This window comes from Emydura macquarii, unplaced genomic scaffold (genome assembly GCF_026122565.2).
Source record: "Emydura macquarii macquarii isolate MOO-44397 ecotype Brisbane River unplaced genomic scaffold, CSIRO-AGI_Emac_v2 contig_1263, whole genome shotgun sequence".
In the NCBI taxonomy this organism is placed as follows: Eukaryota; Metazoa; Chordata; order Testudines; family Chelidae; genus Emydura; species Emydura macquarii.
The window spans coordinates 44,004-67,650 of NW_027131400.1; the positions used below are offsets into that span (position 1 = coordinate 44,004).

Here is a 23,647-nt window from a genome sequence, read left to right on the forward strand (position 1 = left end):
TACACTCTTACACAGTCTGGCCTTTTCTCATCATCAAGTGGAACCTTAACTTTGAACTATATGACATTAGTTTTTATGGAGACTGTATTTGCACCCTTAATTCCATTTAACTCCAAACTCAGGAGTTTTTTAAGCTGGGACTTTCCTTTACTGGGAAGTTTTTATTAAAGTGACGCTCAGTGACACCCTGATATGCATTTCTTAGCTTGGAAACTCTGCTCTGGTCAGTCCCAGAGTTGCTGCCTTTTGCTCAGGCAAACACCAAAGTAAACACTACCCTTAGCTCTCTTTATCTAGCAATTCCCGCTCTGACTGCACTAAGTATTCTCCATGTGTAAGGTGGCAGGAGGAGGATACGAGGCTGGCTCTTTGCCCTCCCTGATGTGGTGTTTTCCTCCCTGGTGCGGTCTCTTTTCCTCCTGCATTCTTACATGGTGACTTTACATATGTGGGGAAACTGACACTGAGGGATTGAATGATTAATTTGGTGAGGTGGGGGGAGCACTGTGGTTTAACAAACTATGTATTGGACTGGGAGTTTTAACTAGCCTCCCTCTTTGTCTGACTCACTGTGTGGCCTTGGTCAAGTCACTTACTCTACCTGAATCTCAGTTATTCCATCTGTAGATTGTGGCTAATGATAATTTACCTGCCTCGTGAGAGAGTTTTGAGACATAATGAATAGTTCTAAAGCACTTTGAGATCCTTTAGTAAAAAGTGCTGTGTAAATCCAAGTAATGTTAAAATTACGTAGTATGGTAAAATGATAGGTACTTCTGAGTTTTGTTATCTCCCATCCTTCTTCTCCATCCAATGGGGCACACACTTCTCCCACGATATATAGACTTTCCCACAAGATCTGACATATGAGGAAGAATGTTGTTAAGGAAGTAGTCTGGGAGTCAAGAAATTTGGATTCACTTCTTAGCTCTGCCACAGATTCCCTGGACAACCTTGGACAAATCACTTAGGGTATCTCTACACTGGAGCTACACTTACTTGCGCTAGCATGCGAAAAATAGCAGTGTAGCTGTGGCAGCATGGCTAGATGCCCACATACCTTTCTTGTGTTTCAGAGGGAACTGAACTCAGGGCAGCCAGCCTCTCCTGCTGCAGCATGCTTCTATTTTTAGCATGATACCCATGCTAGCTCTGATCAAGCTATCTTTGTTTGAACTGGAAATTACATCTTCAGCTCCAGTGTAGACATAGCCTTCGTCTCTCTGTGCCTCCGTTTCCTCATCTGTGGAAAAGGAGGATTAGAGCACTTCCATAACTCTCAGGATACAGGAACTGTGAGATGGGCACTAGAAAAGCAGCATCCAAGTTATATGAGATTCCTAATGTCCACACAAACTACTTTTAATAACTAAATAAAAGCCCTACATGTCAAAGGAAGCAGTCCTCATTGCAGCTAACAGAACAGAACAAAACAAAACAATAAAGGAGTTTCTTACTTAATTGTTTTTGAGATATGATTGTGGGGAGATGAGGAGAGGAATAGGAACCTTTTCAAAAAGTGAAAAAACAAGGGATTTTTTTTGCTTTGGTTTTTAACCCTCCTATCTCACATAGGCTTCATTCAACCTGCCACAAGTTCTCCAGGAAAGTTCTACTCTGGCATAATATCCCACATATATGCCTGAAAATTAATGTTTACTTAATGACATTAGGGAATGGTTAAAAAAGTTTGCGCTGGAAAGCTAGCTTCAGCCTAGACTAGTGCTTCTCTATAATAATCCAGATTTTAATCACTTGCCCCACCATATAAAAATCCAGTCACCTCTGAGGCAAATTGTGGCTTTTTTGTTTTCGTTGTTGGTTTTAAATGAGGTGAATTTAGTGTAGGTGAAAGGTGATTAACAGCCCTGGAGGTATGATGGATACAAACCTGGGTGTAGAGCTGGTTGGGATTTTTCTGTCTGAAATGTTTTTGAATGAAATGTGATTTCAGCAAAATTGAATTTTTTCATGGGTGCTTCATGCTCCTGTTCTTCTCTACGGGATGAGCTCTCTGGCTGGACTACATATCCCACGATGCAATGAAAGTCTCCCATTCTGGTTGAACAGACGTGGTCTATCATGGGAATCAAGTGATTCCACAGAGGAGAATGGAAGCATGAAGCACTTGAACTACAACTTCTATGAAGCGGTGCATCAACTCAGGGGGACACAGATTAATGTCAAACCAACGTGAAATGAAATGTTTTTTTCAGTCCAACAAACTGAAATGAGCCATTTTGATCCAGGAATGTTGAAACAATTTTTTTTTTTTTTTTTTTTTTGGACAGGAAAAATCAAAACAAAATGATTTTTATTGAATATTTTTGGAACTTTCCATTCCATGAAAAAATTTGATATTTCAGCTGTGTGTTCCAATCTGAGGTAAAATCAAATTTCAAGATATTGGAATTTTTCATGGAATGGAACTTGCTATTTTTGCCACAGTCTAGCTGGCAGACAGCAGCTGTTTAACACCAGGCAGTAATGCTAACGTGGTAGTTTAGCATAGGGAGTGAAGAATAACTTCAAGTTGAATTTGCATGAAGATTTTTAATCCTTATTACGAACACTAAAGCTCTGTGAAAAGGGTTGAAAAGGTTTTCCTTTAATGTCACTCCAAAATATTCAACATTTGATTACAGGCTATTTCTAAAATGTCCATCTCTCATCAAAGAAGAAGAGCACCAGAGGTATAGTAATAGAAAAGAGTATAACAGACAGTAGTAGTAATAGGCATCCTTCAATCTCGAGAAACCATGGGTAGGCACCCTGGAGATATAAAAAACTTACTCAGTTGGTTTTATGGCAGCCACGGCTGTAGCTGAAGAGATCCATTTGAGAGAGACAATTTCTGCCACATTTGTCACATTTAAAGGTGGTGTTTCAACCCTTTCGACTCTGCCTTCTGCAAGATCTTTTCTCATGTGCTAAGAGGGTCTGCTTCGCCTCAATTCTTTGGAAACCTTTGTTAAGACTCCACCATATATAACAGATCAGAGTATAGTAGAAAGTCCACTAACGGGAACATTTGTTAAAGAAACAAATATCATTTTAATAAGTACACTTTATGCAACAAAATGAAATATGTAGGAATAAAATAAAGCTCTTTAAAATTAGAACCTAACAGATATAATGAAATTAAATAATCCAGTTCGCAGACTAAATCTCCAGAGCACCAAAAGGGAAAAATCTATTTAAAAATTGACCTGCTCAATAAATGCTACATTTCCCATATAACAAACAGAACAAAAGCCAGACAGCAATGAATGCCTCTTACAGGGATAGACCTGCTAGTTTGCATGTGCATGAAACAACATGTTGTGTTTCAGAAACTTCTCCATTAATTCTTGTTCTCTCTTCAAACCCACTTGTATCTAGTCACAAAGTCTCCTCAGTCAAAAATGTACCTAACACAACTACTTAAAGACAGTCAAGACTTTCGGCCCGACTTGGTTGACCTCGCTTACACCAGTGTAAATTCAGGGTTATTCCATTCCAACCCCGTGCCATTAGTTGTGTTAGGAGTATTTACATTAGGATGACTCCGGGTTTTGTATGTATGTGAAACAAACCTTTCTTCATGTGTCTCAACAGCATCAATTTTGTCCTGACGAGAGCAGGCAATTATGCCTGTTGTTTATCATCAGGAAACGATGCCCTTCCAAACTGACAACACTTGATGGCCTGTAATTTTGTGAGCTACCAACAATCGTTCAAATTTAGGAATTGAAAGTGTGCTCCGTGCTGCTGTTAAAGATGAGGCAATTTGTGCTGCTGATCCTCTCATCTCGCTCTTGAAACAATAATGGTACAAATAAGAGAGGGGTCAGGAAAGATAATGTGCATGTGAGGCTGCCAATCATTCCTGAGGCAAACACCGAACGATTATTGCAGTGTTATATAAACTGGGCCTGTGAAAACTGGCTGTTAATTACATTTGAAAGCCCACATCAATACAAAGCACTTTCTTGCTGTGTACCAGGTGACACTTGAAAAAGCCAAAAGATGAAAGAAAATTTCAGCTCAGGGCTCCAGTGGATATGAGCATCAGCTCTCGCCAATATTTCTTCCGCCTCTTGAGTCTGCTCACCATGGCAACCTTTGTTTGCCTGCAATAAAAGGGAAGGTATCATCACTGTTCACTTAGCATAGAGCGCAGCTTTAAAGAAAAAAAAAGTGCTTTTAAAAAGGGCAAGAATAGAAAGCAACCTTCTCACTAGAGCTTGTGTGAATGTGTAACATGCGCAACTCAGTTTTTCCTAAAAACTGATGAAAACTTAATTTCCTTTGTGTTTTACAAGGGGAGATTTTTCTTCCAGGAGAGGAATTTTAATTCTGAAAGTAAACAGAGCCCCCAAACAAACAAACACACTCAATCCACAGTCCTTGGCCTGGCAAAGCAAACCCCTAATTCATGATTTTGCTAGCAACAGCCTGAGAAACTAGACGACAAAAGGATTTTTTTTCAGAATTTTTGGGAAAACACTTCGGAGCAAAGTGAATACGTTAGTTACACAACCCAGGCTTTGCCATGCATCAATTTAATTATGAAAAAGTGACTATTTAGTTATATATAGGCTTGGCAGAATTCAATTTTTGGTCTTTTTGTAATTTCGGTGGATAATATTGTTTATTTTTAAGCATTTTTATTTAATCTATTTAATTTCTCAGAATTGTGGGAAATTATGGGGAGCTCAGACAGTGGGCGGTTAGAGTTAGATGATAATTATTTCATGACAGTAGACTTTGAGATTAAAAAAGTTAAAGATTTATAACTGATAAAACACAAACTGTCAACATCACGTCAATATATACAAAGTAAATAACCTTAAATCAACCTCAGAGTTCTCACTCAGCCTTTTTCTTACTTTAACTATTTGTTAATTTCTGTTATCGATGGAAACATTTGTGTGTGTATAGTGAAATCAACGTTTACCAAAACTTGCCAATAAATACCTAATCCTTCCATGCCTAGTAATAAAGTTTATTTAGTAAAACCAGAGCTTATTTTAGCATCCATCCAGCTTAGGTACTTATAAGGCCCCTTTACCATATTATCTGAGTACCTTTCAGTCTTTAGTCTATCTAGCCCCACAACACCTCATTTTACAGATGAGAACTGAGGTGAAGGGAAACTAAGTGACTTGCCCAAGTTCACACATAGTCTGTGGCAGAGCAGGGACTTGATCCTGGGTCATCAAGTCTCAAGCTAGCTCTTTAACCATTGGAACATCCTAAACCAGTCAGGAACAAGATCACTCCTTAAATATTGTAATTGCCTAAAAGATACTAAAAGTTTCTACAAGTTCTTATCCATTTTATTGATGAGGGAAACTGAGGCATGGAGGGGCTAAGGCCAACCCTACTGTGTTGTACCCAAGTTTGAAAATGTCAGTCTAAATGACTAAAGATAATGGAAGTGTGTGGCAGAGCCAGGGCTTGAAGCCAGGTTTTCTAAGACCCAGTTCTGTACTCTACTTACCAAATCATGATGAAAACATAGCAGAAACACTATGATAAGATGCAGTGGTTTGGAAAAGTAATGTAGAACACAGTAATATTTTTCAGAAATAAATATATATCGGACAATGTTGCTGTCTAACAGCATTTGATCATGTTCTCTGAAAAGGTTATATATTGTTTTATAAAATGCTTTTCTTTTGTTTTAATTGTTGAGTAGATGCTATATAACATTAGTCAAGTCTGCTTGACCCCTTGTAGTACACAAGCTAAGGGTCTGAATTGGCACGCTCTTGCTGATGTGAGTACTTTTTACATTCACAAGTAGTCCCATGGGTTCTTTGTGATAAGTACTTGAAAAATACCTTTCTTAAAAAAAGGCCCAATGAAAGCCTAGAAAAATGCTCTCTGCAGGAAATTTTTTTCTGATCAAAATGATAGTATTGGATATTTTCTTTTGAGCCTCCCTAACTTCCTCCTACCCCTTCTCCTTTTGGAAAGACTGTGAAATCTGGTGGTTTTCCTCCTTTATTCAGAAGCTGGTTTCCTTCTCGCAGTCGAAAGTGTTGTTAATTTTCATTGGAGTGGCTTGTGGAAGAGCGTTATGTAGTGAGTAGCTATCACCTTTGCTGTGCCAAGAGCATGGCTTTTGGGAGACTGGGAAGAGGACCAGGCATGAACTGAGAAAGGAAGCATGGTTCAGCGATTAGGGCACCAGTCTATGACTCTGACATGTATTCATTTTCGTGGTCTTCCCCAGTCTTCCTATGTGACTTCAGAATAAATAAGGATTACTGATGTGTAAGAGTCATGGGAGCAGGTCTATATCCAAGGAAGAAAATAGCTTCACTAATATGTAAATATGTGATGTGTTAATTAGCACACTATTTAGAGTTATTTAGCTAGTTCTTGAAGCAACTATACTCAATCCAGTGGCATTTATGGACAGAATAAGATTGCCAAGACAGCCACCCAGGTTAAATTTACCTTAAATCTATCCCTTAAGTACAGACTTTCCACAACTTCTAAACTTGAGAAAATGAGTTTATAAATTGATGGTCACAGAGCAAAAAAGAAGTTTGCAGCATGTTTCTGGTTGGTGCATAGGGGAAGGGACACCACACAACAACCAGTTTCTTTTCCTATGTTTTCACTTGTAAAACTGACAGATTACTGGCTGCAAAAACCACCTCTCAATAACCACAAAAAATTCCAGGCAAGAATGAAAACTGAGTTACTTACTGTGAACCAACTACAGCTTAAATATTTTTATGCTTGTGTTGATGATTCTTTATTTCATGTGTGCACTTTAGATAAATAAAGGGTGTTTATCAAACCTTTAGTAAGTAGCTAGTTACATTGATGATTTCTCTTCTGGTCAATATGTAGTTTATAACAATCAACTTCCTGCCCCACAAAATTATAATAATTAATAATATAGAGCACCACGATTTTCATAAAACTCTAGAGAAGTAAGAGATGTGGTCAGATTCTGATCTCAGTTACACTTGTGTAAATCCAAAGCAATTTAACTGAAACCAAGTTAATCTGCAGTTATGTTGATGTAATGGAGATGATCAGCACCTGGTCCCTGTCCTGAACTGGGACACTCTCTTCCTGCAATCAGATCACTGTGCCTGTATGCTTAATGAGGTCAGTGAGGATCTACAAAGGTGCAGGGGTCTTTTTGTAAAGAGCTGATTCTAAGAGTGGAGCCTAAATCATCCAAGCATAGAAAATGAAGAGAACCATCAAACTAAAGTGTGAGGAAAGGAGAGGCAAAGATTAAAATGAACAGACATTTATTACATGGTCACTTACAATTTCTTAAACATAATATTATACAGTTTATCTGACACCATCTTAGGCGCACATTTATGTCCATCTTGTAGCAATGCTTCTTACCAGGCATGTGAGGAATCATATGAGTTCTCAAATGATACCAATCTGTACCATTTATTTTTGTACAGCTTTCACTCTGAGGCAGATCTTAAACATGAAACATTTTGTTTTCAGTATTTCTCCCTCATGTAACAGGTAGCATTGGTTTAATCATGGGAACTGTCCCTTTTGAAGCTTCCTCCACTATGTCCCATGGAGTCTCTCTCTTCACCACAGGGCAGTGCCAGCGAGGCTACCTTGGTTACACTGCTTGCTGCCAGAACAAAAATAATCAGATGTGTCCAATCAGAAAACCCAGAGCTAACAGAGGCAGACATCATGAACAGGCTGGTGGCCTATGCATCTGATCAGGTGAGTACATCTAAAAATGACACTGGGAATAATGAGGTTTACTCTACTTGAAAAATGTTTATATTGATTACTTAGATTGTAAACTCTTTGGGGTAGAGATCATCTTTTTATTCTGTTTGTACAGCACCAAGCACACTGGGGGCCTGGTTCATGATTGGGGCCCCTAGGAGCTACCCTGATACAAACAATAAATAACAGCAACAGGTTAAAGCATTGTACTATATATTACAGATTAAGAGCCCAATGTTGCCTCCCTTCCTCACACTGAGTGTTTATTTTGCCCTGCAAGGAATCCCATTAAAGTAAATGGAGATACTGTTTGTGGAGTAAGGTCCTAATCAAAATGAATGTGTGGCCAATAAACTGACTGATTTGGATGTTGACACACATGAGTTTGCATGAGTTACAAACAAGCCTGGTTTAGTACCTGAAAAAAACTTCAGTGGGTTTAAAAAAAAACAAACAAACACTCAGATTTCAGTAGGCTTTTTATCAATCCAAGTTTGCCCAACATAATCCTTGTTTTCTAACTGTGAACAGTACATAGCAGATTTACTTAAACTATGAGTTCTCAGCATGGCCAGGATCATGAAAAGCTTTTATCATGCATGAAAGCAAACTTTCATCTTCCAGTTCAGCTGTGCTTGCATTTTAAAACTGCTAATCCTAACAAAGAGGGCCAAGCAATGTCACTTCTTCCAATAAATATGACATTTTATTATCTAAATGTCAGTGAGATAGGAGGAATGCTCCCACTGCTTGATATTTAATTTGAACTAATCCACTGGTTACGCAGTATAAAATGGCCAGGCTTCAGGTTTAGCTAGACTTTACCATCACCGTATGTTAAGACACAATGTCATTTTAAAAGGGCACTTGCTCTTTGTCGGGGGTGGGGAAGAGAATGATTATGGTGCAGAAGTCATAGGTGAGAACAGTCAAGAGGTGAGAAGTGGGGAAAGATCCTGATGATTTTTAAAAGCCATGATACAATTTGTCCCTTTTCTCTTTGGAGCTCTAGAGTGCATGCTGTGCTGATTGCCAGGCACAGAGCCCGAAGGCAAACATATTAATAAGCAGAGCCCAATTGTTAATCTTTCTTTTTGTTGCAAATGGCTGATCTGAAATAGAGACTGACAGCCCTCCGTGCCTGCTGAAGGTCAGGGGATTTTCTGTCTGCAGAAGGATTCGCCTTAAGACATTGCTGACCTTTCAAAGCAGATCGTTGCTGAGCTCACTGGTCCTTCCGCATTAAGAACAGATCTGTGTGACCCAATGCTCAGTAATTCAAAGGAATGAAAAACTAACACAGCTTCCTGGGAGGGAGACCATGCATGTACAGACAAACACAGCGCAAGAAAAAGGTGTGGGGAAGCTAAAAGCATGTCAAGTGCATTCCTACACAAGATGCTACATAAGAATACATCTTATCAAAACCATTGTCCCTTAAGAAAATTCCATTGCAGAAATAGGGCCACTGCAGCAAATGGGAGTTTGCTGTTTATGTCAATAAAAGCAGGATGTAGACCACAGAGTAAATACTGGGAAATGAATATTGTCATGTGTAGCATGATCTGTAACTGTGTAATGGCGATACAGACGTTAAGTCTGGGCATAAGAGGGCACAACTCTCATTGATTGGAAATTTTAGTGTGGACAACCCCATCACATTGTGGATCTCATAAAATATTATCTGTGGTTTGTTGGAGTTAAAAACTGAGGTTTCTGTGGAAGGTTCATGTTTTAAAACTCACCCATTTAATTGCAGGCCCACTCATCAGTGGAAAGGGCTGGATTAATTGGTGGAGTAAAGGTTAAAAATATCCCTTCAGATGACAAATTTTCTGTTCGCGGATCAGCCCTAAAGAAAGCTTTGGATGAAGACAGAGCTGCTGATCTGATCCCATTCTTTGTAAGTACTGGCTTTAACAATCTTGACTGGTGGATTTATTGCATCTGATAGGCCACTTTAAAGATGAGCAGATGCTACTGTATGTAATGTAGGAACATATAGATCTGCACACTAACTAGAATATGGAAGATCATTCCATGAATGTTCTCCACAGTACATGAACTTTGCATATGGTCTCTGTTTAAAAAAATTTTCAATGGGTGCAAGAGGGGGGAAAAAAGAAAAGAAACTAACTGAATTCTCCAGGCACTATGGAGGTTTAGGAGACATTTCTTTGCACAGATGGCAAATCATGTGTGCAATGGATTGCCAAATAAAGGCTGTGTCTTTTAATAAAACTAAAGCAGAGTGAGAAGATGCATTTAAGAGGAGGAGAGATGTTAGACTAGACAGGTGGATTGATGTGGGGGAATATCTTGGCTTCCACTGTCCTGAAATAAATATTATGTTATAATCTCTTACACTAGATTTCCAAACAGCAGTTGTCACAAATGTGTGTATTTATTTTTGAGACTGTGAATTGCATGTAGATCCATGTCAGAAAAAATATAAAATCAACACCCAAAATGACACAATGCCTAACTTAAATATCAACAAACAGCCAAAACTCCTCCCTAAACCATCAGATGCTCAATGCTACTTTAGCAAATAAATAATCCTCTTGGTGTGCCCTGAATGTTAGCAAGGTGAGCCTATATCTAACAAGTGTGTATGTGGGTGGGTGTGTGTGAAAGAGAGAGAGAGAGACTGTATTACCTTTCAACAAGATGACAAATGTCAGTACTGAGCTGTAAGTCACCACTATTGATTTTAACATTATTTTCCATTCCTATTAGAATTCATGCATAGTGAAAAGTGTTCGTACTATGTGATCTTTCAGACAATACAGTTGTCTTTTTAAAGTGTCGTCATTTTGAGTGACTAATGAAAAATAGCACGTTCTTATTCATGGGATCTGTTCCTTGTGTGAATTCAGAATACCATGTGATCACTTTCAATTGCAATAAGTTTTTAGTACATTTTTTTCTCCTGTTAGCGTGGAAGAGTTAACACCACTCAGAGAGTGAACAGTAGTCTATTGTTCTGCATCATCAATAAAATTGCTTGCTAATTTCCAATAATTTACATCTGGGCAAATCTGCTGAAGACAATGGAGCTTTTAGGTTTATAAGAGGGTATAATTATAGCTAGTAAAACTTCTATCAATAGTGTTGTCAGTGATGGGAAAAGCCCAGCTTGGATCTCACAGTCCATGTTGAGTCTGCAGAGCTGGCATTTAGAAAAAGCCCTGCCTTATCATTTGAAGAAATTTGATGTGGAAATGTGCAAATCCACAATATCATTTCCATAGAGCTTCTGTTCAGAGCAGTCTTATTTGATTCACAGTAGCTTATACTTTGTCTTCTCTGTTCACTTAGGGTAAAATTTTCAAAAGCACCTACATGATTTAGGTTTCTAAGTCCCATTTTCAAAAGTGATTTTGGAACCTAGGCCTCAGTGAAAGTCAGTCTGAAGTCACTTTTGGAAACTGGACTGAGAACCTTATATCACTATCCACTTTTGGAAATCTCATCCTTCGTTTGCTTGTTTGCTTGATTTATTTTGATTACCCGTGGCTCTGATTTTATGGTATGTTAAAACACTATGTCATGAGCACAACAGATGTTTCCCAAGTGTAGTGTGATGCTGTTTTCCTGCCTTGGAGAAAAGGACTTGAGTAATATTCTGATAGCCAAGTGAATTCCACCAATTGCCTTCCAGTGGCAATAAGATTATTGTCCAAAATGAAGGAGGCATCCCTAAGGCTGCTTACATAATTTACTTGTGCCATCGAACCAGCTGCAGAGGAAATGCATTTGTAACGGAGATCTCAGTTGCCTCCACTGGGGCAAGTACAGCACAGCAAATGGTATAAGCAGCTTTAACATGCAGTGGGAAAGTTTGGTTGGTTTGGTTTAGTTTAACTATTACATTAGGCAGTTCTGATTTTATTAACAGCATGCTTCATTGTTTTGTTTCTGCATTTTGTATACCCAGTGCAATCATGCACCATCTCTCCATGTGCTAGCAGAAAGTGAATTGAGTTGCTTTGTTGCTCAAACCTCATCTACACACCCACCGTGGAACTCCCCTCAGAAATATTCACCATCTATTAATTTTTGCAGCTGTGGAAAAGGGAAGTCAAATAATCTGTTTACAGATTCAGTGACACTGTTACAAAGGGTATCTTTTTAAAAACTGTATGTTGCCCCTATTGATTTCTTTGTTGTGAAATGCAAGCCTTGAAAGGAAGCATAGGCTCAGCCTGAGTTAATACGGCCACTGTCAGGCCTTCCATTTATTTGTATACATAAAATATCTCAGCAAGGATTAGATGAGATGTCATGTATCCCTATTGCTGGCCTCCTAACCAAAAAGGTGTGCTCATTCTCTCTCATATTGAGCAGTAGCCCATGCATCCCATTTGTGCTCCCTTTTCTGCTTTTCAGGTGCTTTTGTTCTTGAATAATTTGGAGATATTTTATTCTGTTTCTGTGACAAAGATACGCACGTTACTGAAGAAACATCTTACACCACGTTATTACTCACCTCTTCTTATTCACTGATCCTTGTCTCAAGAGAGAGATGCAGTGTCAAACAGAAAGTTCAGCAGAAGGACCCTGACTGAGAAAGAGTTTGTGACAGAGATCAGAGAGCTGGGTTGCCTCTCAGTTCCCTGAGTCAGAGATCTGGGTTGCCTCTAATTTCATGCAGTCTCTTGAACAAAAATGGTTTAATTAGGGTATGGAAAAGAAAAAAACTCCCTATTTTATGGGTCTGATTCTCCTTTCAAATGTACATGTGTAAATCAGGAATAACTCCATTCCAGTTAATAGAAATATACCAATGTAAGTGAGGGGAGATTTACTGAGCCTGATAGGAAACAGGAGATCTATTTAAAATAACTTGATAACAGTGTGTCACTGTGCCTCCGTGAGTAACAGATGAGAATACCAGATTAAGGACAAACTGCTGATAAACAGGGCAGACTCACCCCAAACTGGTGGTTATTCTTTCAGTAGATTATACCAAGGCAGTAACAAAAGTGAACTTTTGTCCCACCAAATTGGTTAACAAGAAGTCAAAAATGCAGTCTCCGTAGGCATTCTAGCCTTTGCTTCAACACCCAGACATTGGACTTTCTGATGAGTGGTAATTGAAAACCAATTTAATCAAATAAATGGTTCTGATCTCAAGTGATCAGCCACATGGCCCAGTCATTATATAACTCAGATCTTACCCAATAGTCATGCCGCTGCCAATCCTTTAGTAACTAAAATCTAAAGGTTTGTTTATAAGGGAGAAGAAGAAGAAGAAGAGCTAAAATGGTTAATAGATCATATACATACTATCATTGCAAAGTTCTTATATCAGGCTTGTAGCAGTGTTGAAATAAACTGCTGGCTTGTAAAGTGTCTGGTAACTCCCCAAAATTTGGGAGGTTCTTAGTCCATTGATTAAAATGCTTTTCTTGGTGTAAGTCTACAGTTCAGAGATCTGACATCAGAACAGGAAAGAGGCAACATGGAAATGATCTAAGGGTCTTTTATATCCTCTGGTTGGAAAAGAGAATCTCCAGGCACATGGCAAAGCTCACAGCATAATTTGTGGAAAATTACAGGCACTAGATGGATTCCAGCCAGGGACACATGAGCAGATTACATGACTTACTGACTCACAGGGGCAAGCCATTGGCCACTTAGAGGCTAAGGCATCTGCAGGAAGAGCTGTCTGGGCGGAATGAGTTTCTTCTATGGCGCTTGTGAGAGTCAATTGCCTCTGAGGGGCCATCAACACAAAATTGTCTGGCTTCAATGTACATTTCACCAGGTAGATGCTACCCAGGAATACAGCACATATGTAGGATGCCAGTATGTGGTCATTTATTATAACATCAGATACAAAAATGATATGCATATAAACAAGAGAATCACACTCAGCAAATCATAACTTTTCCATTGACACCTTACAGGACATATTTTGTACAAGATTTGTTGCAATTGTCTAACAGTGGCAACATCAATGATATACATGGTGATATTTCAATCATACAGCATCACACAGTGTGATAGATTTTTCAGATAAATAGGGTTTGGATATCAGATCTGATTGGCATTTTTATTTTTTTTTAAAAAGAATCTTTGAATTCATATCCACCAGTGGTGTCTCTTAGTACTAGTAATTTATTCTTTGGTGCACTGAACACAAACTATAGGAAAGGCTGGGAGCAAGTCCAGAGCTATGTTTTTTATTTGCTTTTCCTAAGTTCAAAACTGTATATATTTCTATTACAACAGGTGTTTCAGAAAATCAAAGCACAGATAAAACTCAACATATTAAAACAGTTGAGTTACAAAGACATATAAGGGGCCCAATCCCATTAGGTGCTGAATGACTCCTAAGAGGAACTGAAGTTGGCAGGAGTTGAAGGCACTCAGCACCTTGGAGCAAGCTCTGAACTTGGCCAGTATGCTAGGGTGCCAAACTCTGCAGTTGGGCCCCAATTCAGCAAGGCACGTAAGCACATGCTGAGATCCCAGGGACTTGATTAGACACATGCTTAAGTGGTTAGCTTGATTTGGAGCCTTAGGTTTTCAAACTGAGACGAAGGTGTCCAAAACTTGCATCTGAGTGTCCAAATGTGCAACCAGATGCATTAACTTAGGCTTTGACAAGTCGGAAAACAGGGTCCACTGCATATAAACTACATTCGCTTAGGTGCATATAAGTAATCTGTGAGTACATTGACTTTCATAAGCCAATACAGATATGGCAGCAGCTGGTATATGTTAGAATATACCTCAAAGAGCTAATGCAGTGTACTGCTGCTGCAATATGATCACCTTCCTGTTGAATGAAGGCTCAGCACAGACACTCTGTGGCTCTAGCAAAAATGGTTGTTCTGAGTGATGATTTACAGGATACACACAAGCAGATACTTGGTATCCAGACCACTGTGGATAGAGAGCGTATCAGAATGAGGCTGCTGGAGGTGCCAGCTTTCAGAAGAGTTGCAAAACTGAGGTCCTGACCGCAAATGATCATAAAAAATTGTACTTTTCACAAGAGTAATGGTGCAGTGCAGCTGGATAAGGCATCTTTGCTTTTTGTCTAGAATGGTGCGGTGCCATTGCAACGTGCTACATTCCACTCCAGAAGTGGCTGCATTACAAAGACATTGTTAAGTATTTCAGTAATACAGATCCCAATATGATGAGTATGATATATAGAGAGAGGGGAGATGGATAGCTAAATTAATATTAATACCTCTCTATTTTGGAAACTACATGGCAAGGATTTTGAACTGAGTGTATAATATTCTGAGGGTGTTTTGGTTTTTAATAGGTCTTGTATTTACAGGAAAATGACAAGAAGTTTAGCATCCAAAACTCTGTCAAGGCCAAAATGTGGTCTCATTTCACCACTCTGGAATGTAGAAGCTGGGATAAACCATGCTGAATTTAGTTCAATGTACATTGTTCATGTGTTAAATTCAACAAATATGACACCTATATAGATATCATTGATAATCAGTTCGTAAAGTGTGTCACATGCTTTAGTATATTTCCATTAAATGTGCTTTCTTATTATGTTATTGCATTAAGCAATACTCTCACTACTTGGATGCCTCTGTAGGTTTTATATGATGAACCCCTTTCTTTTATTGAGTCTCATGAAATTTACATAGCTAACTTCTATAAATGCTAGTAGGCAGATACGAGCTGCGTGCAAAGCAATCCCCCTTATGTATCATTGGGACACTAATCTCCTGAAAGTTGTGGAAGCAGTGCTCCCTGAGGTTCAGAATACTAAACTGTAGGGCATTATAAATATTTATGCAAGTTCAGGTCCTGTACTCAGGAAAGTACTACATGAGGTGACTGACGCAAGCATTTGATTGCTTCTCGTCCAGAGTAAGGGCTGTTTATATTTACACAACATGATCTGAAAAGGATAACGCCTTGGGCTCTTCTGAGCTGTCAGTTCCATTTCTGAGATGCAGCCTGTCCCCTGTCCCCCGCACAAATGTGATTATGCTGTTGTAATGTGGGTTACAAATTGGGTTAGATTCATTGTTTGGTACTGATGCAGGGTAATGAGAGCTCTGAAGAGAGCAGATGCTGTTATTTTAAGTGGCTTCTGGGAATTAATGCAGGTGGCTTTGGGGTTCATATACCTACAGAAAAGACATTAAAATTATTTAAACAGCTGAGCCATTCTTTATGGAACAAGCCATTATTCAAACAACTGAGCATATGTACTGAATGTATACAATCTCTGATTATAATGGCACATTCCTTAAAGTGATTATAGACAGCATGTGTTTGTAAGGCTTAGTGTAATCATATTATCCTGCTGACACCAGTACACCATATCTTTCAGCTGGCTGAATTGAGTTCAGCAATAATATTGCTTACCTTTATTGTCCCTCACTAACCACTGACACATCTATTGTGCCCTCTTGGTAAAGGCCAGTAACCTAATTACAATACATGCGTGCAAAGAAGCAGAGTTATGACTGTGTGTGCGCCACAGTAATTTTGGCATTTCCTGACTTGGTTCCTTAACATTGTAATCATCCTTCTCTAGAGCTAATTGGTGTATGTGCACAGACACAGCCCCATTTTCATAAGGCTGCTTTCTCTTTTTAGGGCCCAATTTCAACCTCCACAATTTGCATCCCCATTTTTGTACCTACAATTCAACTGAAGGTGCATATCTGAGTACCTCTGTTTCTTCCTGACTGTGGAAGCAAATCAAATAACCAGCAATGCAAATACTCTAGTTCATTTTCAGGTACAAAATCTGGGTGCATACTACACTAGTAAAATAGAGACCAAGCCTCAAACCTTTTTAAAAAATGTACCACATAATTCCTAAAGGCAGAGGTTCCTATTTGGAGTGCTTCAACCTAAAGAGGGATCGCAAACAGGGACCGGAGGGCTGCACCACCCTGTCCTTCACGTATTTCTGAATGGGAAGTGGAAATCAGGGTGGTCCCAATATGCAAAAGGGGATGGTGTTGTGGATAAGGCTGAGAACTCTTACTTTTGGTACACAAGTTTATCTCGGTGTGCAAATAAATCCCCATATCCATGTGTTTGCCATATCCATTTTTTTAAAGAACCTCATTTGTTTTCAACCAAAGTTCACAGTAGGTAGATTGAAAAGACCTATTAAATCAGGCCTGCCAAATTTTAATTGTCCATTTGCCATTACTCCCAAGGTTGATTACTAGGTGACAATTAAATGTACATGTCCTATTGATATATATTTTTTATTATAGCATATACACATTTCACACTGTGATTGCATATTGGTAAATTTGTGAGACAATAATTGGTGTAATTTATTCACCAAGACAAGCCAGAAGGACAACGGTATCAACCAATAGTAAGAAGGATGGTCTTTGTCTTAAGGCACTGGCCTGGGGTTCAAGACATTTGGGTTCAAATCCTGGCCCTGCCATAGACTCCCTGTGAGGCCTGGGATAAATTAATCATTTTGGACCTCAATTCTCTAGCTACAAAGTAGGAATAATAATACTTCCTTTGTCTACCATGTGTATTTAGACTCTAAACTCTCCAATGCATAGATGTCTCTCATCATCTGTGTATATACAGTACCTAGCACAAAGGAGCCGCTCATTTTCATTGGGGCCTGGATATGTTTATAAAGATAAGAATAACAGTAATACACAAGATAAAGTACCCCCACACTTTAGCTTACACTCTGCTGTTGGTTGCTTTCCCTGCTATTGCTCCATATTTTCACCCCCCTCAGTGAAAATTACAACTTACATTCACCCACTTTTATCTTCTTGCTAATGTGAAACTCTCTCCATTATTTACATCACATTTGCATTTGGCCCATTGTGTTCATAGTGCTGCAGACCGTTCAGATGAGAGACACACACACATAGGAAGAGTCAGGGAAGCAAGCGGAGTTTGAGTGTTTAGCATGACCCTGGAAAAGACGAGCCTGTGGAAAAAGTCACCAGCCTGTGATAGCACCAGTAACTTTTCCTTAAACCAAATTCTGAGCACAGCTATACCAGCATAAATCAGAATTGATTCCATTTACTTCAGTAGAGCTACTATAGATTGACACCTGCATAGCTGAAATTAGTGTTTGGAGATGTAAGTGCAATCAAAATCTTCAGTGCAAACTCCCACAAACCCTGGAACAGTTTTAGATCCAGAATGGCACGCTGCAATTCAGGTGTTGAGTAGGGACTGATTAGAAGGGTACAATTATGTGTAGGCATTCAAATGTCCTAAATCACCTGTGTTTTTTCCATTCCTCGAGCTCTTTATGGCTTGTTGTTTCTCAGTTAATAATGTCATTGCTGGAAAATTTGATTTTAAAGTATTGCCTTTTTTTTCTCTTTAGTTTTGTGCAACACTCGGAACCACACCTTGCTGTTCCTTTGACAACCTATTAGAACTGGGTCCTATTTGTAAGTCATTGCCCGCTGCTTCTCTCTAAAATTTAAATATAAGTCACAGTGTCTTGCTGATTCATTTCCTGGGTGTTATGCAGTGTCAGTGACCGAATGCAATAATTCCGTGTATAAATCTTTCACTTGCCGTTGTTTTCTCAGATTGCTTCAAGAAGCAAACTTGTATTTTCAGACCAGATCGCTAAAGGGTAAGATGGCCATAGCTTCAGAGTTTTGTTTTTGTTTTTAAGAACCCCTCCTTCGTGCGTTACAAGATATCCGAGGGCTACAAAATTCTTATGTGCTTGACTTTGTGGCTCCTTTCTTTGATCTGTTCTGCATGGGTCAGAAAAGCTCCACCTGAAGCAGATTGAAGAAAAGCTGAGCTGTGCGTCCTTCCTTGTGTTTCTCTGTCACTTGCATCAATCAGGACACACCAGTGAATGAGATGAGAAACAAGGATGGACTTAAGTGACAGGTCACAATTTTATTAATTTAATTCTATTATCTGTCCTGCCTCCCCATATCAGGCATTTACAGGGGTCCAATGCAGGGTTACAAGGCTTCTATCATATAGCCCATAACTGGGGGTAGACTTTCCTCAGCCTATTCCTAAGATTCAGCTCACTCTGCTAAATCCTCTCATCCTCCCTCCTGTGCATACCAAAAACGAGATCTTGTTACTTACAGATTTCATGTTTCCACTTTTCCCAAGACCTTCAGTCCACCAGTGAAATCACAGATCTGTTTCATTCCTGGGAGCTGGCTCTTCTGGCCTCTTCTCTGCACTGGATACCGGTCACAAGTTGCAACAAGCTAAGCAGTCACACAGTTACTATTATTAAATTCTAACTTCTATTCTATTTAGCCTTAACTACACCTTCATAATGCTGTGAGGAAGGCAAAAATTCCTACCAGGCCTCTGCTTATTTGGCCCAATGGAAAAAAAATTTCCTGACCCCAAAAACAGGGGGGTGGACAAACATGCAGCACTCTAATAAACACGGCTGGTGTAGTACAACTACAGGGAAGGATTTGAGATACTAAAAATGGAGCAAGAGGCTCCAAAAACTTCACTCAACATTAGATCAAAAATCTTGAGTCAGACCCCACCAAAAATCATGAGATTGGCCCAAAAATCAAGAGACTTTTTTAGGAAAAAGGTTGTATCGTGTTTTTTCAGTCTGTATTGTAAGTTTTATGAACTTACCCTGTCTGACTCCAGTGTCTGTGAAACAATTTATTGGATAAGATGATTTTGGCCCCTGCTGCAGGAGCTCTGACTCCCATATTTGCTCATGTCCACAAGTCTCCACATCAGTTCAGCCCCCAACTACCCCACCCCCTCAGTTTACCCGCAATCCACCACTCAGTTTAGTCCTCCAGCCCCCATCAATTCAGCCCTCCTGTCAGTCAGTCCCCATTCCCCCACAGTTCAGCCTGGAACCTCACCTCTGCTCCTTGTAGTGCTCTTTCCCCCTGCTCCCAGCCCTTGGGGGTTACAGGAGGGTCCCCACTCCCCTTTCCCAGGCTGGGTGGCGGGGGAGATCTAGGGACTCGTCACCACCTGTACTCCTTCCCACCCCAGGTGCTTCAGCGGGGAGGAGAGGAGCAGAGTCCTGTTCAAATTTCTCACAGGAGGGGATGGGGAAGAGGGAGCAGAATAGTTCTCAGCTGCTGGCCTCTTTCTTATCTGTTCCTCTCCTATGAGGATGTTGAGAGGAGGGGAGAGACTCTGCCAGTTTCCAGCTGTGAGGAGGCTGGAGTTTCTTGTGTCATCGCTAGTCTGGCTCTGGCGCCCTCTGAAATCCCTTCACTCGTGATAAAATCGAGAGGGCAATGTGGGAATAATGAGTGGGGGGAGCACGGAGCCAACTGGTTCCCATCTTCTTCTGCCTGGCCAACGGGAGGCAGAGAGCTCATAGAGGAGGGGCCATGCCTAAGTTGCTCCAAAGTGTGCTCCCCCTTTTTCCTTACGAGCTCCCTATGGGTCCACTCAAGTTTTCCACCCATTGAACTCTGTGGATGTCATTCTTCCTTTCTTTGCTTCCTCCCACTAGAGAAATGAAAGAAGAAACAATGGGACAGACAAGTATTTTCCTTACCCCTCCTCTGACGCAGCCACTAGGGGCTAGAGCAGGAGGGTTGCACTGACTAGACTGAGTCACTGACTGCTGTTGCAAGGTTGTTACCTGACAAATTATGAAAAGTTTTGGCCTTGAGCAATGGCTAGTATGAAACACACGCTTGCTGCACGATGAGAGTGACATATAAGTATACATTGCACTTAATTCTGGAGTAACAACATGTCTAGAACAATCAGTTTTTAGTTATAAAAAAACCTGAACGTTTTGATTGTTGCCATTTTTCATTTCACCATTTTGGGCCCCTTCAAAGAAGTTTTTTAGGGCACAGGGACTGAACTGTCCTGGTAAAACTAGGATGAGAGTTGATGTGCTGTGAATTCATCACGGGGGAAAACCCAGTGCATGTTGCCTTGTTTGAACGCTTGAGTTGTAATAATTTGTTTCTGTGTGCACAGTACAAACAGGCTTCAATCTGTTCCTATCCTGCTTTCTAGGGCTGTTTGTCATCATTTGCATAACAGCTAGTAATGAATATACCGCTCAGGAAATAGCCCTCCACGACTCAATGTCATAAAATAGGGACGCAGCAGATTAGGGGTAGAGCAACAAGCTGTGAATGTGGGGTTTTTTAAAATCACTTTTTGTGTAATTGCCCTTGTGCAGAGGGGCCAGCACAGGACTAGTGTGCCACTTAAATCACACAACTTTGTCCTGGCCTCTCTGCACAGGGGTGAATTTCACCCTCAGTGTACATATGTAGATGTCATAAAATGAGGAACACATCTAGGGCTGGGTGAATTCAGTCCAAAACAAAAACAATAATCTCAAACATTTGTTCAAATAAAAGCTGAGGGGATACACACATTTTTGTGTGTGTTTTTTGCAAACATTTATGCAAATGAATTTTAGTTCACAAGACTCCAAAAACTCGTGTAATTAATCTTTGCACATGAAAACTGATTTGAATGTGTGCGCTTGTATAATTATATGTATGTGTGCCAGAAGCGTTTGGTGGCTATCATGACTGATAAATAGTTTGTTCACTCTGTTTAGGTCCCTGAAAATTCATTTCATATAAGAATGTATCATCTTGGAGCTCTCTCCATTGCTTCAAGGTTCCAGGAAAGTTAAAACTCTTGTTGCTTTTCCAGTTACAGAAATTGAGAGCTTTCTTTATAGAAATTACCACGTCACTAGATGTTTTTTCAAGAAATACCTATGTTTAAACATCCTGAATTGATTGTAATTTGAGATTTTGTATTGCAAGTTAATAGTAGCTATAAATTGGAGTGTTTAAGGGCTCGATCCTGTTAAGAGAACTGTGCAGGGAAGAAGGGTCTGTGTGCATGGAGTCTTTAGCAGAACAGAGGCCTACGTGACGTGACCACTTAGATCTCTGTCCTAACTGAATGAAATTGATAACATATGAATGGCAAAAAAAAAACCAAAAAAAAAGTTCAGTGTCTGTGAATAGGGTGACCAGATCACAACAGTAAAATATTGGGACATATGGGGGCAGGCAGGGAGGACCTGGACCTCCCAGCCGCCGCGTGAGATGTCTGGAGCTCTCTGCAACTGCAGGGGCTTGGAGCTGCAGGGCCGCCCGCAGCAGCTAGGAACTGAATTTTTACCTGAATATTGGAACAAATGGCATCCCAATCGTACCTCAGTTGGGACGCAGGACAAAGGGTTAAATATCGGGATAGTCTGGTCATCCTAACTGCGAATCCCCTCTCAGTCACTTGGTATAATGCAAATTAAGAAAATGATTTAAAAACAAACAGCTGTCTTTGTTTCTTTCATTTCCTTTTTTTTTTTTTTTTCTTCAGGCAACAAGGAGAATATCTGGATGCATATTGATGCAGCATATGCAGGGAGTGCTTTCATCTGCCCTGAATTCCGACATCTTCTAAATGGAGTGGAGGTTTGTGATGCTCCCCAGGGGTACCCAGGGCTGTGTGGCACCTTACCACCACCTACCCTTGTCTGTGAAGCAGTCTTGTCTGTGCCTGCTGTGGATCCACTCCCTGAAACCAACAACCTCTGGCAGTACAAGCACTGCCTTCCCAGCTCCCTCAGGCCTCACTCTCTGTATACAGGTAGCGATAAGCAGGCACCAACCCCCAAATACTCAGTTTCCAGCCCCTTTCCCACTGGACACTCACAGTATTGTCAGGGCTGATGTTCCAACAAACTTGTTGAATGATGACTAAGATAGGCCCAAACCAAAACACTGGACACACACCCTTTAGCTAAATTTAGGGGAAATTTGCATCTGGATTGATTTAACAGCTGACCCTTGTTTCGATAGTGGACTGAATAAAAAAAATCCAATATTTTGATATAATCCTGCCATGTATGCCAAGTATGGCAGGATTATATCAAAATATCAGAGGAGAGATGTTTTTATGCAGTCCACAAATATCAAAAAACATGGGAGTTGCTCCTTCCCACAGTTTAGATCCTGATCAGGATCTAAACTTCCAAGTATATTTATAAAAATTTGCTGTTCAAAATACCAAGTAGCACTGAATCAATCAAGCCTAGGAAAGGGGGACTTTTTGCTTAAATGTCCCAGTAAAGAATATTTTAACATCCTAATTATATATGTATATAATATTGAAGTTTAATAAATTAACAACCGCTTTCTCACCTATTTTGAAAGCAAGGCACAGAAGTGTTACTACATTCATCCTAAGGGACATATAGGATCAGACTGTGGCGGTGTTAATAGTTGAAAATGGGTCAGTTCAAATTTTCTTCCAGTAACTCTTAGGTTCCTTTTTACTTTCTTCTGACTGAGTCACTTGGCACTTAGTTGCTTAGATAAGGGTGCTGCAATTTCCTGATGCTCCCCTCACACAGTCAGATAAGTCCTTGTCTTCCACGTCAGAGACAATATCACTGTTTGGTAACAGCAGAAATTTAAACAGAGCAGCACTGATAGGTAGACTAATAAAGGAGGCAGGGAAAAAAACTAACAAATGAAGCATTTCTCTCGCATACTCTTTTTTTATCACCAAATGAAGCTTGCTCTAATTTCCTGTGTGGGTTTTATTTTATTATTTATTTTTATTGGTTCCTGTAGGAAATGAATCAGCATCCATAGCAGAGCCAGCATCTGTCAGTATAGCAACCATTCAACAGCTCTGAATAGATTCCCTACCTCATATATTAAAAGGATAAAGAACTCCTCTAACATGGGCAATCACTGGCCTTTCACAAAAGATGAGGAAATTAATGAGAAACTGAGGTGAAAAGATAGCTATTAGGTGGCCATTGAGCTTTAAGATTCCCTTTCTCTTTTGTGTCGTTGATGTTGAACATCAATGGCTGACACAGGACCTAAAGGAGAAGACTTTTAACACAAACGTCCTTCATACCTTTCATGGAACAGGAAGCTTCTATCCTGAATACATGTAACGTAAAGTTGACATTAAAAATTTAACG

General features: G+C 39.8%; 1 protein-coding gene across 1 annotated transcript in view; it reads left to right on the forward strand.

The window, feature by feature from the left end:
- The window catches only part of DDC (dopa decarboxylase), a 75,876-nt gene that overhangs the window by 17,707 nt on the left and 34,522 nt on the right, over nucleotides 1-23,647 (forward strand). Inside the window, exons 6-9 of the mRNA XM_067550322.1 lie at nucleotides 7,582-7,716; nucleotides 9,485-9,628; nucleotides 18,062-18,128; nucleotides 22,027-22,121. Coding sequence (XP_067406423.1) covers nucleotides 7,582-7,716; nucleotides 9,485-9,628; nucleotides 18,062-18,128; nucleotides 22,027-22,121 — 441 coding nt within the window. The remainder of the gene's footprint in view (nucleotides 1-7,581; nucleotides 7,717-9,484; nucleotides 9,629-18,061; nucleotides 18,129-22,026; nucleotides 22,122-23,647) is intronic.